At 40.3% G+C, this 20,011-nt stretch overlaps 1 protein-coding gene across 1 annotated transcript in view; it reads left to right on the forward strand.

The window, feature by feature from the left end:
- AKAP7 (A-kinase anchoring protein 7) overlaps nt 1-20,011 on the forward strand; it is a 78,976-nt gene that overhangs the window by 8,091 nt on the left and 50,874 nt on the right. Inside the window, 4 exon segments of the mRNA XM_053381923.1 lie at nt 216-361; nt 4,325-4,404; nt 4,406-4,438; nt 10,485-10,645. Coding sequence (XP_053237898.1) covers nt 216-361; nt 4,325-4,404; nt 4,406-4,438; nt 10,485-10,645 — 420 coding nt within the window.

Raw genomic sequence — 20,011 nt, forward strand, 5'->3', positions numbered from 1 at the left:
AGGTCCATTCTCGTGTTGCCACCTTCCGGACCTCATGTGGGGAAGGTACACAAAGATTGCCTCAGAACATGAACACAGAGTCCGGGTCAGTTTGTACGGGGAGAGGTGGTTCTTGAGGTATTGACTCTTTGCGTACTAATTTCGAGAATTTATGTATTGTTCTACTCACGTGTGCACATTATCGTAACACCTCTCCACCCTCCTTTCCTACCCAGATAAAAACGCAGCTAAACCATATGTTAAAAAGACGAGAAAGAGAACTACTGGGAGGGAGAGTGAGGAAGACAATCTAATAAAGAAGAAAAAGAAAAACCAAGATAAACCAAATTACTTCATCTCAGTTCCAATCACAAATCCAAAGGTAGCAATACTTTTTATTATTCTGATCTCATAGGGGACAAAATCACTTGTGAATAATGAAACCAGAGCTTAGACTTAAACCCAAACATTGATTCTGTGCCTTGAAGCAGAAGGGTTTTCTGCTTTGAACTGGTGGTTCCAGAAATCTTCCCTTGTTTTCCCAACAAGAAAGGTGAGGAACGAAGGAGTTGCTCCTCAAGGTGCTTGATTCCCAAAGGAGCTGCCTCCTTTTCACTACTGAACAGTCGTTTAGTGGGAGAAATCGGGGGGAATGGAAGTTTGAACCTGCAGATGTAGCACCAGGAGCATTGGATTGGTTCTGCCACTGTGCTTGTACTACGCTAAGCTCCTCGCCCCCTTTTACCTCTCAGTTACCATCAGTGACTTCCACATTGGGAAGCCCAAGTAAGCAATGTTGCCCTACTCTGCCCAGCAGCTGCCACTGCCCAGTTGAATGTGAAGTTGCTGAGCAGCAGGAAAAGCAGCAGGTCTCTGAAGCCGCCTCTTCCTTGCTGTTCAGCTAATCAGCTCAGAAGCAGGGGTGGATAACATGGTGAGGAAGGTTATATGTATGTTGCATGGGTGCTAATAAATGCATGCATGTATATTCCATGTATGGTTGCCTTCTCTGCAGTCTCTGGTGTGTGGTGTGTGCTCTGCCCCACTGCCAGCTCTGCCCCTATACATAATTTGGTTTTGGCCCAACCCACCAGTGGCACGCAGTCCCTTATAGAGATGGTCCAGTATGTGGCCTCCTAAGAAGTGTGTATACATAGAGCTCTGGGTATGGACATTCCTTTGCGTGCTAGAAGCTCATGTATACACGAGAATATGAATTTGGAGACAGAATGGCGTTCCCTTGCTTTTTCAAAAGAAGAGCTCTCCCACGCCATGTTGGAAGCTGTTTCTGCCAGCCTGCTGACAGTGTCAGGAATGTGCTTCCTCAAGTTCAGTTCAGACATGATAAACTGCAGCAATGGCTACCTAGCCCTTTGACTGTGCTCTGCTCCCACGGTTTCTGGGTACCAGTTTCTGGGAACCACAAGTGAGTGGTGTACTGCTGCACTGAGGTCCTTTTCCCTGGCTCCCCCATACACACAGCTGTCTGCCGGAGAACAAGATGTTGGACTACATGGGTCTTTGGCCTGATCCAGCAGGGTTTTTCTTATGTAAGTTTCGGGCTCATATGCTGCTCCCTTCGCCTTCCACAATGATGAGGAGGATGCTTTTGGTTCCATTTTAATTTGATTAGCTAAGAATAGCTATCTCTTGTTTTTAATAACTGCCATGCACTGGTTTCAGATATAAATTTATTTTTAGGTCCATTTGATTACTTATTTTAATTGGACCGTAATGTCTGCTGGATGAAAACAAATATTTGATTTGCTTAGTTTACTTCAGGAAATTTCTCATCTAAACAACATTTAATATTTACTTGATTTAATTTCCGGTAATACTGCGGTTGAATGTATGCTGTAGCAAATGTTTTTTTCTTTGCTTCTGTGCATAGCAAAAATGACTTGGTGTAATTTGAAGGCAAGCATTTTCTCATATGGCTGTTACTGGATGGAAAAATAAAGCTAAGTAACTTAATAGCCTTTACAAGGCAAACCTCATTATCCAACTTCATCTTACAAAGCAACTAGATTCATTTTCTTCAGCAAGATTGTGTCAGCCAAGTACTTTGCTGCAAACAAGAATATGTAACTAACTAAATAAAACAAAACATTAAAATGTGCAAGGTTATCGTCCTTGTCAGTTGCCAATATTAGGAATTGTAATTTGTAATGTCAAATGATCTTTCCCATTTCCTGAGGTGTTTTAGAATATAGTTTTGCATGCGCAGGGTCCTTTCCAACTCTACAATTCTATGATTCTTGATTGGAGTACAAAATTTCAATGTGGGTGATTTTTAGTTGTTTTTATCTTATATGAATCCCCTGAATTATGTTTTTATAGTAAAGTGATGTATCATATATTAATTCATATATATATTAAGTGGACATGTTGGTACTGACCTTTAAATCCCTAAACGGCCTTGGTCCTGTGTACCTGAAGGAGCATCTCCACCCACATAGTCCAGCTTGGACACTGAGATCCAGCTCTGAAGGCCTTCTGGCAGTTCCCTCACTACAAGAAGTGAAGTTACAGGGAACCAGGCAGAGGGCCTTCTTGGTAGTTCTGCCCAGATGTCAAAGAGCTAAACAATCATAGGACTTTTCGCAGGCATGTGAAGGCAGCCCTGTTTCAGGAAGCTTTTGATGTTTGATGTTTTGGTGTGTTCCTTTATACTTTGCTGGAAGCCACCCAGAGTGCCTGGGGCAACCCAGTCAGATGGGCAGGGTACAAAAAATTAATAGCAACAACAACAACAACAACAACAACAACAACAACAACAACAACCTAATAAATCACATCAGACTGGTTCCCTAATTGAAATCCATCTGTTGTCTTAAGCAAACACTAACAGAACAATTGGTAGTTCTTTGGGACTCATTTTAACCCCACTTATGTGCTATTAAACACAGTGAGTAGGCATGTATTGTGCTGCAACAAGTATTTACAGAGTTCCCAAATGGCTATTTAGCACTTGAAATTTGTCGCTTGTAAAATATGTGATTCTGTGTCATTCTGAAAAGCCATTTATGGTCTCTCAGATACATCTGGTTTGTGGCTTCATGTCCCCCGAGCCTTTGAAGTTGCTCCACTCTCATTGGGGTGCTCCATGGATGAGAGCTAGAATTCCAGGAACAGCCTCGCATGAAGGGGGAAGCTTGTGGATTAACTGAGCAGAGAAGCTTTTGCCCCCTGTTTCTAATGATGGGTGACAGCCAGGGGCATCGGTCACTTCTGAGGTTGGATCTCTAGCCTAGTAAGGGGAAGGAAGGCAAGAGAAGCAGCCTGGGACTTGCTGGAGAGGTTGACCAGGTTCCCCCTTGCTCAGTGCACTGTTGTGGCATTATTCTGTGCTTTTCACATGTACTTTAATTCTCACTCTGCATAGTAAGAAAACCTGGGGGAATCAGTCATAAAGCTATTATTGAGAGAAATAAGATCTGTATTTAGTTCTGTAGCCAGAGAACCAATCTGATACTGGGGGGTGGGATGAGGTGGGACATAACAATGTGTAGACAAATCCTTTGAGGGCAATCATAACCCTACGGTAATGAACACAGTAAAAATCCCCTGTATGCATAACATATCAACCAGAAGTCAGCCATCAATATTTCAAGGCAGCTTTCCCAGGGAACACTGTCCCTTTGACATTTTAAGCGATCAACTGATTAAAGAAGTGAAATGCTGAAGATGCTGGTAATTTGGTTTGACAGAACTGATGCCCTGAAGTGTGAAAACTAACAACTCTCTGTAGAAAATAATATAAAACTTTGCTGGCTTGCAGCATTGGGCACAATCATGCCCCAACCAACATCTGTATTAGATCAGTTGAGTCATTTTGTATGAAAAGTGCTAATGTGTTAAGAGGCATCCCTAAGGCTGCATTGTAACATGTATCCAGTCTGCTTTGAGCGAAGCGGAGCCCATCTCTTCACTCTGAAAGGGAGTATGGGCTATAACTTGCTCTTTCGTCCTGCATCAAGATCAGACCAAGGTTTTCTATAACCTTGATGTTTTTCCTATGTATTTGTGCTTTCCTCAGAATACATAGAACAGAGGGTGGATTTGGCTTTATAAATCATGTCCTAATAAATGTATATTGTTTTGTGTTTCCTGTCTGATTTCTTTCCTATCGTGATGGGTTGCCTTAAGGCAAGAAGCACCACAAACTGGGAAAGTCTTTTGCAGGAGTCCAGTTCAAGTAAAACAGACATTGTGCTCGAGCTTTGTTTGTGTTCTTGCCCTATCCCTTATGCAGAGCAAAGCGTTTTCTTTGTGTTTGCTGCTGATTGCACTAATTAAAAAAAAAAGTAATACTGTTTTTGTATGTGTTTCTGTTCTCCCTCAGATCACAGACACTATTCAGCTGCTCCAGGATAAAATAATACAAAAGGATAACAGGCTTTCTAAAGCAATGGTTCATTGTGGTTCTACATTTGGCCAGTGAAGAAGCAGTTGACAAGTAAGCATTTTACTCTGAAATAGCATGCTATCTTAAAATCTACTTAAAAGTGTGGTAACCCAAAAAAGGGTAACAGAAACATTCTGGTTTCATTTTAACTATAATTATGACATTAATGACATATGGCTGGGGTTAATTATTTATATTGGTAGTTTTATGCCTTCTGTGGTATAGAGGAAACTTTATTCGTATAAAAGTGCTCACATCACATAGGTAATAAGGGGACAAAATTATATGCAAACCACAGATAATTAGCTATGCAAACTGGAGACTGCTAATCTCCCCCCAAAGATTCCTGCTAGCCCATACCTTTGTTAGTAATTTGGAGCCCTCCAATTTGCAGTTCTTGTAGCCTCATCTCAAAAAAGTTATTATATAGCTGGAAAATGTAGAATGATTAGAGATTGGAGCACCTTCTTTAGAAGGAAAGGCTAAAGCATTTAGAGAATTTTATGTTTGATCAAAGATAATTGAAGGCCAAACTATAGATTACTTTAATCACATAACCTAAAGGTCATAGCCCTGATGAAGTGAAGAATGATGGAATTTTTGTCCAGTTTACATCTTCTTCTCAACATGCTGCAGTCTCAGTGATGCTTGGACCCCTCTGACCACGCCTCTTAATAAATACAGTGGTACCTCAGGTTACAGACGCTTCAGGTTACAGACACTTCAGGTTACAGGCTCTGCTAATCCAGAAATAGTACCTCGGGTTAAGAACTTTGCTTTAGGATGAGAACATAAATTGCGCAGCAGCATTAGCTAAAGTGGTGCTTCAGGTTAAGAACAGTTTCAGGTTAAGAACAGACCTTCAGAACGAATTAAGTTCTTAACCCGAGGTACCACTGTAGTTAAAAACATGGATGTAGCTTAGATGCTACACACTACACCAGCTCTCTAATAAATATATCATAGCAAAAGGTTTTGTAGACCAGAGCCCACATATCAGATGCATACAGGATTATCTTCTGCTGTCAGGAATACACGTATATGAAGGAAGAGAAAATAGAAAGCTATTGGATCAAAACACCATGAAATTCCAACACCTGTCACTGGCTAATTTCTCTCTCTCTCTCTCTCTCTCTCTCTCTCTCTCTCTCTCTCTCTCTCTCTCTCGTGTGCACACGCACACAGAGTTCTTATATTAGTACATTAATATCCTGACTTTCTTCTACTAGGGGCTTCAGTTTAGTATCCAGGAGGTCTCCTATCCAAGTACTCACCAGACTCAAACCTGCTTAATGTCAGGAGGTGGTTGCATTATGTGCTGTGAGGCCGTATTCTAGTCTATAATGGCCTCTTTAATAGTGATCCTTGTAATAATGAGGTGTATAGCAACTAGTGTAGTTGAGTCAGCTAATATGGTCTCCAGTAATGGAGTAAGATTGCAATCTTATGCACACTTACTTGGGCGTAATCCCCCTTGCACTCAGTGGAGCATGCACATGTCATGCGCGAACTAACAAATTTGCTTTGTGAACCTTTTGTACACCTCTGCCTTTGGCTCTTTGTTTTTGACAAATTTGCTTTCAGCAAAGTATGCATGGGCTTAAGTTGCTCAGACTTCTCAGTGCTGTAGCTAATAGCTGGGTAATTTAATGAAAGTGAATCACAAAAGAGAAATGGACAAAGAGGTATAATGAGTCCTTTCAACAGCACTATGCTAAAAGCTAAAACTCTTCCATTTGCTTTGCTTCCAATAAATTTGGGTGTGATCCTCAAAGTCTCGAGTGAGTGGCTATAGAGCTCTGTCAGTGTGTGCCCAAGTAAGGGCTTTGAGGACTGCAGCAGAATTAGCTCCCTGCACAGCTTTAAATTAAAAATTGAAGAAGGGAATGAGTTTCCTCCTTTCTGACAAGTGCAGTCTCTAGTCATTAAATGTCATGTTTTGTTTCATAACGTCTCTCGAAATGTGCACTGCTTCTGAAGAACTGCTTTGCCACATTCTCAGTCCTCTCTCTCTCTCTCTCTGTAGTGCAACATCTTTGTCCAGTTCCAAAACCTATACAGTAATGCAGTTTACATTTCCGTACTCATTATTTCTGATTGGTAGAAGTTGTGTCAGCTTGATGGCCTGTATATTTGACAACACAAGTGATATATGCAAATACCACTTGAGAAACCTTCAGTTGACAGGGAAAAGTTTCATCTTTCATTAATTAAAAATAGTAAACATTTAGGCTTGTGGAGAAACCCTTTAAAACACAGCAGGCTTGAGCAGCTTAGAAGTTAGAAAACAGCTTATTTATTTCTTGATTATTTCAGTTATTTAGGCTTTTATTCTGCTTTTCTGTTAATCCGCTGGGCCAATTACACACACATGTCAGTTCCCCCTCAATTTACAAGGATGAGTCCTGATTCTTGTTACTTCTGCTTCACATTAGCCACCAGGAAAGCAATCAAAGGCCACACAGCAAAGACTTTGCATTGCAGTTTTAAAGTGTGCAAGCACCAATCACATTGCTCACTCATTGCCTGGATACTTACTATGACCCCAGCAGTGGCCTTATTAGACTGGGAGGTACCCACACAAAGCGGGCAATCTGTGTGATTGATACTTGCATATGTTGCTGCTGCTGTGTGCAGCTTGTGGAAACGTACCCCATCTCCAGTCCATGTGTTAGCTTAGCATCTGCAACTGCTTCCAGTGTAAATAAAACCCAGGGTTGTGTGGCTGTCACTGGAATGTCTCCTTTGGGTGTCTTTGTCGCCACAGTCAGCAGACAAATTCCTTTGCATCTACTCTTATTATTCCTGAAGCATGTTCTGGTCTGAACTGTGTGTTTCTCTTCACTGTTCAGTTTATTTTTATTTGATTTTAAGGGTTTTCTCTGCGGTTGTGCTTTGGTTTATGTAGGCTACATTCTTCTGGTATTTCTTTCTACGCTCAAGCAAAAAGAGCCCTCCATTCTTCATCTGTCAAAGCCTCTTCTCTGCAGTTCCCATAGTCACATATCCAGAATTTCAGAGGAGGCTGGCAGGAAGGTCCTGGACTCCTTAGCAGCTTACCTTAACATCCACAATCTCTCCCCTACATTCCTCTATGTAGCTGTTACTCTCATGGCTCTCATATCTTTCCAGCACTCTCTGATAGTAGATTGCTCAAGATATTTAAATAACCTATCTTTGCACCCAGCAGACAAGTTACCGTGCATTCCTCCAGTCCCTCACCTCACTAGTTATATTCTTCATAATTGATTCACCCAGAACAAACACTTTGCATACCCAGCCTATTGATGTTTCATCTTCTGCAGGGATGTCCTTATCTGAGGGGATACTCATTGTAGCAAACAGGGTGTCCTTGTGGCCTGGGGTTGTTGAGTAATCCTCAGCAGTTACTGCTCTAATAATTGTATTTATGCATTGCTGCTTTAATCATAATAGGAATTTTAGGTCACAGCCTTTTTTATTTGCGAAGCTTAGCATTGAACTCACTGGTAATACTTGCTTGAGTACATTGACCTGGTTTTGACTCTGCCTTTAACAAAGCAATTCATAGGGAAGAAAGGCCAGAATGAAAGGAGACTGAAAATGTTGAGCTCGCATACTACATTTAAAATTATTAAGCTCCCAGCTAGCTTCACGCAGAATAGAAAGCTGACAAATAAGCAGGTTTTTTCAGTGGCACAATGCCAGAATGAAAGTGAATGCAACAGCAACACATCATTACCCGTCCTCATCTTCCAGCAGTTTTGTGCCTTTCTTCTTCCTGTGGGCTTTTGAAGTGAATTGGCCCTCATACCTTCCCTTCCAGTGATTTCTGTTATTTTGCACAGAACATTACTTTGTGGAAACACCCTAGGCCATGACCCCAAATAGAGAAGTGATAGGTATTACAAAACAAATTTGAATCCAGCACAGTCTGTGTCACCAGTTTGAGAGGATTCTGCTGTAATGTGAGATCCAGCTGATCCCTGAGGCGCAGAGCTCTCATCAAGGGCGAGGTTGTATGTTTTAGCAGAAGTGAGAGTCTCTCGTGCTTCTGCTTTCTTTGCTGCACTGTAATTTATGAACTGGCTATTGACCAGATACGGAGACCATCACACAGAGAGTCTACTGAGGATAGTAGCTTAGTAAGCCTTCATTTTCAGAACAGCTATCAAAGGGTATTTCTGATGCAAAAGGCAAGCTGAGCGACAGTAGCAGGAGTGAAAAGGAGGGGGGAGGGAAGGGGGTGTCCATATTGTAAGGTGAAAAGAAAGGGATGTCTTAATTGACAGCATATTCTAGTCAGTCACCTGCAAGTAACTTGTTCATAGTGTGCTTTTGACACATCAAAAGCAGTATAAGTCAGTGTCACAAATGCATTATGTGGCTTTCATTTTCATTTTTTTGGGGGTGTGTAAATCAGGTGTGCAATTCAGGAATGAGTTATAGAATTTCCTATGCTCTGACTTGCACAGAGCTGTGCACAAGTTTCCTCTTGCTCTTTTTCTCTCCGTGTATCATATTGAGTTCACCTGTGCAAAGTGGCCAGCTGCTCCTCACAACTGCCCCTTACATGATTGTGTGAGAGACACCAGTGCAGATTCTGCCATGCAGAGATGTAGCCAGCTCCTGTTTGTGTGGCGACTGGAAAAATGTGCTGCCATAACAAGCAGAAACTGTTGCCAAACACTGCTAGTTGTCATAAGCATGCAGACCAGTTGCTCTTGATGTTTCTCCACATGATGCCACAGCCAAGAAGGGATTATGTGGACCCATAATGAACTGAAGCCATCCTTTAAAGCAGTGTTTATCAAGGAACCCTGGAGTTCCTCAGAAGCATATCTGGGGCTCCTCAGAAAGAACAGCAGTGACAAATGAACTTCCTTGAAAGGCAGCTCGCTTACGATTTCCATTGCAAAAGGAATCTTCCCTTGTAGCTTGCTCCCACAGGAAATGACTAAATATGTTTATGAGGTGCAGCTGCATGCTTATTTCGTATGGGATGATGTTGAGGCCCAGAAGGGCCTGCTCAGTGCCCCATGTGGTCCAAGTGTGTGCCGAGAATGTGCCCCAGAAGTTTCTTCAGTGCACTGTGGTTTCATGGCTAAGAGCTCTTTGGCATACAAGATAATGTGAAAAAATACCCATTGAAAGCTGGAAACATTTCAAGGAGGTAGCTGTTAGGATGTCTGCCTGCCTTAATTTTGTTGGAGCTGTGATTGCAGCCTTGGCGCTAGCCATAAAAGAAAGAATTGCTCAGCCTGCCATATCTTTCACTTCAGGCAAAAGGGTCAAAACAGGTAAGTATTTCCTTTCAGGACTGTAGGATAGAGCAGGTAAGCTGGGGGCTGATGGAAGTCAAAATGAGGGTTGTATAATACATCTTCCAACTCACAATATTTATTGAGTAGGCTTTCTCTGATCTTGAGGATGTCTGCTCACCAGGTAGTTACTGCCACCTAGTGACTATTAAGTCATTGTCACAATAATAACAACAGAGAAATAACTGTCCAGTCAAATTAATAAGGAGAGCCCTGCTGACCATAGCCTTTCAAATATTTTATTGATTTTTGTTAAGAAATACAAACATTGCAAAAAGAAGAAAACAAGAATCAAAAATCTAAACCACAAAGCGTCATGGCCTGGAAGGACAAAAGTACAGTGCAGTTCCAAAGGAATAAAAAAAATTTGACTCATACAAAGATTCCCTTTACAGATAACAAAGATTCATTGAAATGAAAGTATTTTCTACCTGTGAGTTCTATCTTTATTGGGAATAAAGGTTCAATGAAGTCTTAGATGAGCCATACATTTGCGTATGCTTGTGACACTGAGCGACCATGTGCCTCAATATTCGTGTAAGAAAAAAAAAAGTGTAAATTCAAGCTCTTCCCTTTAGATGCTTTTTGATACCATTTAGACACATTTTCTGAGTCCGCATCAGATTGAGAGCTGGTATTTTATATAGCTGTATATGCAAAATATTTTAATTCACTCTTGTTGTGCTTTAAAAATGGAGGGTGTAAAATGCAACCATTAAGAATACTAAGCAGAAGAGTTGGTATTACTGAAGGAGATGAATAACATCAGTTCTGATATTTATTTTTCCTCTTGATAGTGCGGTTGGTGCTTTCATGGCGAGTAAAGATTTAATTGAAGAACTACTGCAAGGAAAGCCATTGGATCTGTCTTTTCAAGGAACCGATCACTTTAGACATCAAGTTGGATTTGTGAAGTTGACTGACAGTGATCATGCAACCACTCTTTTAAAGATAGCAGGTAATTCTTTTTAGCAGTGTTACATAGTGCTCAAAAAGCATCTCTTGACACCCTGCTAATGTAGATTGGTCCTCATACTCACTTCTATGTAGGAGCAGCTAACTTTGAAAACTATCTGAAGAAGCTCATACCAATAACAAACTTAGTTGGTGTCTAAGGTGCTACTGGAAGGAATTTTTTTATTTTGTTTCGACTACGGCAGACCAATACGGCTACCTACCTGTAACTTTGAAAACTTTGCATAGCTGCGAGAGCCTGATCCTAACATGTTTATTTCAAAGTAAATTTCACAGCATTCCATGAAATGCTTAAGACTGCATTTGGGCAGGCGAATCCTCTTGTCACACCACACCAACATCTCCTGCACCAGCGCTTGCGCAAACTGATTCTATTTGTGATTCTATGCACTGCTCTTCACCTCAAAAGAAAGCAAAACAATAGTACCAGAAATAAGAGTGATAACGTAGGTGTGCCACCAGCCCCGCAGCACTCTTAACCACTTTGTCTCCATCCACCTATCACAAGACTGATGACACACTCAGACCCAGCTCAGATGCAATGGGAAATGGTGGGTTCCTCCTATGAGTTGCAGTGAGCCTGTGCTTTGGTCCAAGCTTGCTCTCACAAATCATAGTTTAAGCAACCCTAACTTAAGTTTGAAAATTTTTGGAACAGTAAATAGTTTAAATTTGAAATTGGACATTTTCAGTCTCTTACTTAAAGGTGTGAAGGAGGAGAGGGAATGTGTGAACCTGAGAGTTCTTGTAGCAGGAAACCATAGTTTTGCTTAAAGTATGAATTGAAGGTACCAGTGCAGGAGTAATGATGGCAGGGGTGCTATGATGTCAAAAACCCATCTCACATTCCCTCCCACACAATGCATAAGAATACTTCCAGGAAGAACCCACGGTGTTTCCTTTGTCAGAGACAATCTCCCAGAAACTGACCAATCACACAACTCCTTCCTTCTCTCTCCGCCCTCCATGAAGGTCCTAGCTGTACGTAGTACTCAAGTGACCCTATGGTGAGCTGTAGCTCAGTGGGGTAATACACACTTACCATAGAAGGGGGGCTCAGGTTTGATTTCTTGCTACATGCTCCCAGGAGAAAAGATTGGAAGGAGCCTGACATGCACCTGAGAGAGTGTGGTATGACTGGCGCATGAAACAGTGACCACACTTGGGTCATTGTCTGACTTCCACAAGGAAAAATGGGGTCAGGGTATAGATTGGTATGCTTGGTGTTCACCAATAAACGTGTTTGTTTTTCCAATAAGCCACAGGGTAAATATGTTCTTATGCTGTGTTTTGTTTGAAGGAGACCGTTCTCCTACTTGTATCTGATGGAATTGAATTTAGTCCATAAAAAGCTTATGCCATAATGAAATTTGTGTGGGCAGAGTTCCGTGTAGCACTAAGGAGATTGTTTCATCAGTGCAAGCATTTTTGCTCATCCAGCAGAACCATCTCCCCTTTGATCTCCCTCCTCTCCACACTGTTCTAGAGATTCTCCCAACCTTCCAGAACAGATTTGGAGGAGGAGTCCTTGCTGTGGTTTCCACTAATGCAGTGATGGCCAAACTTGGCCCTCCAGCTGTTTGGGGACTACAACTCCCATCATCCCTAGCATCCCTTTGTCTTTGTCTTGAGGGTGCCTCAAGGCCCTCCTTTGATTTTTCTACTACTTGATAGTTGAGAGTTGTTTACCTGCTGCATTTTTCACATTCAGGGCAATGGAAGGCATTCTGTGGTCACTGGAGTGCTTAGGCAGGAAAGGATTAAGAACGTGGGAAGGTACCATTGGTCTATATATTTCAGTATTGTCTATACTGGCTGCCAGCAGTTCTCCAGGGTTTCACGGCAGGAATCTTTCCCGATCCTAAATGGAGCCAGGGATTTTATGAATGCAAGCTATGAATGATCCTTCCTCTAGGGATTGAGGGTATTTGGGAGTCACACTTTGAGGTGTAGTTTTTCCCACCAGTTAGATCCTCCCATTGCCAGCATGAGGTGTCTTGTCCCTACAGCCCCTGTTTCAGCAGTGGAATTGAGATGATAGGTAGGAGTTTATATCTGGAAATCTGATTAAGTTCAAATCTTCAGATAATTCATACTTGGAAACATTTTGACAGATTTTACTTAGCAGTCTTCTATTACAGAACACATAAATGCCAGATTTCCATTAAACATTAACATCTAGTAGCATGAGATTAATTGGACATTTATTCATTACAATGATATATAATTGCTCGCTGTTCTACTAGCTTCTAAGTGCAAATTCTAGCGAGCTTTAACATCAAACTTTACATTGTAATTCCACTTAGAATGAAAGTGTTAGACTAATTAACAGATGTGCTAGTAATTGCTATGGATTGCCTTAGAATCCAGGGGGGGAAAGTTCATTATAACTTGCTGATAAATATCACCGAAGTGGCTTTGAAGGGGCATATCACAGATATATAATATGCTAATAAAAAAAAAGATTCTTAAGATCTATTTCCCCCTCTTGAACATTTATATTGAGCATGACCATTGGACAGACTAATTCTAGCTACATAGCAGCACAGGATTGATAAGATATACTGCCACAACTTAATTAAGATTAGAAACTCTGATGCGAATAAATCTATAGACATTTGAACCTTTTCTTTCACTCATATACAGTATAACATTGGTTGAAAATTTATTTTCTGTAATCAAAGCAACTTCGACCAAAACATACTGTATTTTGGTCGGATGATTGACTTAAATTTATCCTAAATTAAGAAAACCCTTCCCAGCTATATTATCAGCAATGATTTTGGCACATGGCATTCAAGTTAGAATTCTTTTAAACATGTGCAGTTACTCCAGAGATCAGTCAGTGAAAGTATGAATGCATTTTCAAAATAAGTTTAAATCCCTGTGAAATATTGGTGTAAGGCAAGTTTTATGTGAAAGAAATATACTATGTTTATCCAAACCTTGACTTCATTTGGTTATTTGCATTCAGTAATTGGTCAGGAATTACATTGTTGAGGTTTGGCTTCCATTTTAGATTAACCATAGTTTTAACATCTATCTCCAAAAACTGAATTATGCTTAATTTTAATTATGGAATGAAAACAAGTCAGCTTTATAAACTCTAGTTTGTGGTTTGTTTGTTTCCTCTAACCAAGAATTAGCACTACTATAGGTCTATCATAATATTTAAGATACCACCCGACTGCTGTGGGTTTGGACATCACAACAAGCTGTGATTAGCTTAAAACAGAAGGAAAAGTTTTTGAACTTCTTGTCACACTGGAGGAGATGGGTAATGTTGAGCTTGAAGTTTTCCACAACTCGTTGTTAAGTCTTATCTGAGAATGCAGATTTGGAGGGTTCTCCCATGCTTGTCCTGAGCCTTGTACTTAACTGCAGGAACCAGAGTTCTGAGTCTGATCCTATTTTCTTCCACTGTAATGGAAGCAATGGAGTCACTTTATTTATTTATTCATAAATGTAGCTAATATTTCAGATTCCAGAGCTACTCTAAAGGGAGGGGAAAGGGAACAAAAGTGAATGTTGCATAGGAAAACAGAGACCAGACAATCTGTTAATGCGTTTTTATTGATAGAAATTTAACAAAAAGATCTCAGTGCTGAAGAAATGCCTGGAGTTTGTCATTGTCCTTTTAGACTGTATCCCAAATTCCAACCGTTTCTTGGAAAAGGTTTCTTTTAAGACATTATTAGAGGCGATGAATGATCTTTTGTGTTCTGAGGAATGTGAAGTCATACCATGCCTGAACATTGCATGACTCATATTAAGGCATTCATCAAAGTTGCAAAGGCCACTGCCATCTTGGTTATCTTCTACATAGCATGCACAAGCTTTCTCTTTAACTCTGCTCTTTACGAATAATTAGTCTAAAACCTGTATTTTTTCACAGCACAGTTGGAACTTACAGCAAATATTTCTGTGCTGTCTCAGCTCCATTCTTTTTGTTTGGGGAGCCTATGCCTTTGGCCCTGTATTTCTGTTTAAATTACAGTAGTTATTTGTAAATTTGTAACTATGCATATGCCAATTTTTTGGTGATGCATGTCAACTATTTTGGCCACGAGTAAGTACCCACTCTATCAAGGCTTATGCATTTTGCTTTTGCCACTGTATCCTCAATCAACATTCATATCAACTCACAATGGGATATTCTAGAAAACACAAGACTGGTGCACTTGTGAATCAAGATCTAGCTTCAATTTGTGTTTCTTTCTTGTGGAGTCAATTTCTGGCCTAGTTCTCTTGGTTAATATTAACAGTGGTTCATGGTTACATGTTTACTGACAGTGACCATGGGTAACACTAAGTATGATTGCTTCTTGAAGCATATTTTCCCCCATTATTTGAAGCAGATTTGCAATCCGTGGTGACAAGGGAACCAAGGGGGAATTAACTTCAGGAAAAAGAGAGTAGGTGGGTGGAGTAAGGACTTCCTGATTTCCAGGCTGTATTCTCATTTGCAGTCAGTGGATTAAAAAGCAGACATCACCTTGCTGACAAAGGTCTGTATAGTGAAAGCTATGGTTTTCCCAGTAGTCATGTATGGAAGTGAGAGCTGGACCATAAAGAAGGCTGACCGCCGGAGAATTGATGCTTTTGAATTATGGTGCTGGAGGAGACTTTTGAGAGTCCCATGGACTGCAAGAAGATCAAACCTATCCATTCTGAAGGAAATCAGCCCTGAGTACTCACTGGAAGGACAGATCATGAAATTGAGGCTCCAGTACATTGGCCACCTCATGAGAAGAGAAGACTCCCTGGAAAAGACCCTGATGTTGGGAAAGATGGAGGGCACAAGGAGAAGGGGACGACAGAGGACGAGATGGTTTGACAGCGTTCTCGAAGCTACCAGCATGAGTTTGACCAAACTGCGGGAGGCAGTGGAAGACAGGAGTGCCTGGCGTGCTCTGGTCCATGGGGTCACGAAGAGTTGGACACGACTAAACGACTAAACAACAACAACAACAAGAATTACTTTGGCATGCTACTACTTTTTTGTGTGGGGTGGGGTACTTTTCTGAAATGGAAACAATGTGATTGCCGTGCTAATTTTTTCTCCTGTAGGCAATTCATTTTACAAGGCCCATTTAATCATTAAAAAAAAATAACCAGAAAAAGAGTTGACCAATGAGGCAGAATAAAACAAAGGTAAAAACAAAATACGTCTGTAGGTTTAGGATAGGTTCATATTTCACATTGTATGCTGAGCAGAAATATTATTTACTTAAGGAAGAGCATTTATGTTCAAAACGTCTGCATCCATTGATCTTCCTTTGCAATTTAATAATGTGCACCATGGGTCTTTGTTTTTGACAGATATTTATTTATTGTAAAAATTTATTGTAAAAATTCATTGAACCTCTGTCATCTTCCCACCTCCTTTTGCATACACTATACTAAATCAGTATGAAGGTGCATAATATGACACTTTTTGGATTAGACTAATGGTCAGCGTAGTTCAATATCCTCCTCCTACAGTGGTCAGTCTTCTCACATTGTTGCTTCCCAGCAACAAATACTTGGAGACATAGTGAACCTAGATGTTGCATAGCTAGTAGATATTGTTGGATTTATGTCCATGAATTTGTCTAATTCCCTTTTAAAGCTTTGGTATAGCATCTTGTGACCACATCCACTTCTTGCGGTAATGGTAAATACATAACATACCCAAACTCTCACATGGGACAAGTTGGTTCATTATGCAGACAGAGGCGTGCAGGCAGCATTGGAATTTGTGACTAAGTAAAGCAAATGTTTGACCTTAAAATTGGACAATATGATTTAGCTTTACAACAAAGACTAAATTATTTTAGAAGGACAGTCAATATAATCCCTCACATTTCTTTCTATATTTGTTTTGATTTATTAAGCACTGTTAAAGAATGACAATTTTTTCAATGAACTTATTTTTCATTTTTTTAGATGAAAACTATCATTGCACAAAACTAGCATCACACATGCCCTAAAAACTACTGTTTGGCAGCTTTTTGTGTGTTTTAGCCATTGTCTAATGTGTAAGGTCACCTCTTGTTTACCACATTACTCTTCTTTTCAAATAAAGGTTTGCGGGTGAGCATGATACCATGAAAAGGATCTGCATTCTCCAAAGTTCTTAGGAGATCACAACTTCAGCAGTGCACTGAATATGGATAGATGCTTCCATTAGACCACCATTCCTCAACCTAGCACCCTCCAGATGTTTGGAATTGCATGGTGACTTGGGCTGACCAGAGATATAGTTGAAAATATATGAAGGGTGCTAACTTGGAGTAGGCTATCTTAGTCAGTGCAGGTATTAGATTGTTTTGCTAATTTGCAGGATTATATAATTTTTTATTTATTCAGTGGCACAATGAAATCAATGTCTTCACTTCCTTGGGCAGTTAATCCAATTTTCTCCTCCTTTTATTTCCTCTTCAATCTCTAAATCTCCCCCCACTGGCGACATCCATCTTCCTTGTTCTTGGTTCATCTCTCTCCATCACTATCTTTTTCTGCTTCATTTGTTGAGGAATGGTTGTGCTGTTGATGGTGTGATCTACCTCAAGACAGGTTGAAAACCACCAGATGAAGATGAATTACATGTTGCGTGCAGTAGGTTCTGCAATGCCAGAATCGTTATTCATGATTCACTGTTGAGCTATGGCTGGAAGTATATATCTTATAGGGAACATGTGTCTGCCAACAAAAGTATCATCTCAGCATTCCCTCCTCCTGTAAATCTAGTAAAAGAAAATTTGTGGCATGGTTTCCACTTGAGTTCATTGGCTGCTGCGAGGCATGTCCGAGAATTCCACTCTAAGTGGACACAGATATAGAAATGCCCTTTGTCTGTGTGTTCGTGTAGTGCTCAGGACTGGAATTCCTTGGAAGTGAATGTGGTCTGCATTTGTTCACAGCAGGGTGGGGTTTTTTTTAAGTTCATAGATTATGTATAATTAATGTCATATTTTTTGACATGCTGCTTTGTTTGGCATTTCCTAACACTTATAATGTAGCTCAGTAGATGTTTGGAACCCTGTGATGAGACAGCTAATTGATGGGCCATTACCTGCTTCATTTACTTTGAAAGAGAGCATATGTGGAATAAATGACACAAAGTATTTGCTTTGGCTGAGAAAGGTGCTGTCAAGGTGTGAGAAAGTCATTTATGTATTCAGGTTGTTGCCAAAGGAGACTAGGACTGCAGGCCTAGCCATGTTGCCTCAGAAGTAAATACAATTGAATTTCATGAGACTTACTCCCAGGTAAGTAGGGTTAGGGTTTTAGCTTTCATTTGCTTCCTATTGTAAATTATAAAAACCAGTGGGGTGCATCATTCATTCTCCTTCTTCTAACATGAAAAAGTGATCTCATTGCCTGTGGATCTTACTTGCACTCCTCCGTTAAGGTGCTAACCTGTTTGTCAAGTGGGAAGAACCATCTTGATTTGACTTCCCAGTTTGACCACCCCAAATCTATGTTTTAAAGTAAATTTAAATTTTAAAATTCATTTCCTCTCTCCTTCCCCCAGGGTTTTCTTGACTAAACTGACCCTCACCAATGCTGCAGTAAGCGAAATGAGATTGGATGACAAGTTTATTCTGAACTATGAAGTAAACCCCAATGAATTCAATTGACTTACTTCTGAGTAGACTTGATTAGGCTTGCAACCATTGATAGCTTTGTGATGGGCCATTAGCCATTTAATTAACTTAGTCTTCAAGGTACCACAAGGCTCTTTGTTGTTTTTGCTGCCAGAGGCTACCCTCTGGAAATTCATTAGCTTTGGAAAACAACAACAACAACAACAACACACACACACACACACAGAGAAGGAAGGTAACAGATTTGTAAATATCTGTGTTAGCCGAGATATACAAGTTAAATCAGAATGTAGTATTGGAGTGGATTGAGGTATGCTTGTACATCCCTAGCTGTTATTTGTAAGGGGTGTGGAAGTTCTCAACACAATGACATCATATCACATGTTTTCTGTTATGAGATATTATCAGGGAACGGGAGGAATAGATGTACTGTACAGCTGTTTTTTTTAGAGGCAGCCGCACAGGATCCATGTTGTCTAGCTCCATTGTAGGGATATACGAATGAAACTTTTAAAAGTTTATTCTTTATACCATGTAAGATGAGAACTGGGTTTGCATTTTTTACTAGTGCCACACCATTCTCTGGTAGAATAACAATATAGCTTATGACAGAAGCAAGAACAGGAAATTAGAGATTTTTAAGACTAGCCAGCAACCAGACCTTCTGAATCTAATTAGATATGAATCTCATACAGGGATTGTACATGGCATCAACAACATCTGGGTTTTCCAGAGAGCCTGTACATAATTCTTGGCAGCAAGTCTCTAAACCATTTCACACAGAGTTAAAAGCTCAGTCGCAGACCAGGCAGGGCCTCGGTATTTATGCAAACTGATTAATTATTGCACAGTGCAGATCAGTTGAGCAGTTTTAGTAACGTTGTTATCTGCTAGAAGCAACAAGTTGCAATGGTATCAAAATTGTAATTTGGAAGTGGTCAGATGAAGTAAGCCTCTTTTTTTGCTGTTGTTAGTCATCTGTCCTGATGGTTTTCCACAGATCAGTTGTATGCTGGCAAGACCAAGTGTTAGATTAGATCATCTGGCATTCCTTTTATTTTGTTTGTATTGTTTCCTAAATGAGCTCATCTGAAAGATATAACATTCTTTGTACCATTATGACCACTTTATTTCTCAGCGCTAGGAGAAGTGCTGATTTCCTGAAAGCAGATAGCTCCATAGGTCATTAACTGGAACAGAACAGTGAATTGTACTTAAAAAAAAAAAAGTCAGTGGCAAGCAACTTCAGTACTGAGAAACAACAGCAGAACACAGAATGGTTATCCTGTAAAATTCAGACTTTGCTTGAGAGTCCAACTGTTCAAATACAGAGAACTGGTGTTCTGGCCACAGGAGGGAGCCTATATTTCATGAACAGAGCAGCGCACTTTAAAAAGCAGCTCCAGAGGGTGAAGAAAGATAATAGAAAACAGATCAGTTTTACTGTTTTCTCTCCTTAGTCATAGGAAAAATAATTTCCCTTTCATGAGGACAATATGCAACAAGCCACTGAACATGAGAATTACCTTTATGAATGTTTCATATGGAGAGTAGATTAATTTATATTGCTTTACTTTGTCACATAAGTTTGATCTTGGAACAATCCACTATGGAAAGAACTGCCTACACTAGACCAGATCAAGAACCCATCTGGTTGAGCACTTTGGCCCACCTGAGATGTAACAACAAACCATGGCTTGTTCCAAGCATGAGTATACCGTATTTTTCGCACCATAGGGCGCACCGGACCATAGGGC

Source organism: Podarcis raffonei, chromosome 3, assembly GCF_027172205.1.
Source record: "Podarcis raffonei isolate rPodRaf1 chromosome 3, rPodRaf1.pri, whole genome shotgun sequence".
Taxonomy (NCBI): Eukaryota; Metazoa; Chordata; class Lepidosauria; order Squamata; family Lacertidae; genus Podarcis; species Podarcis raffonei.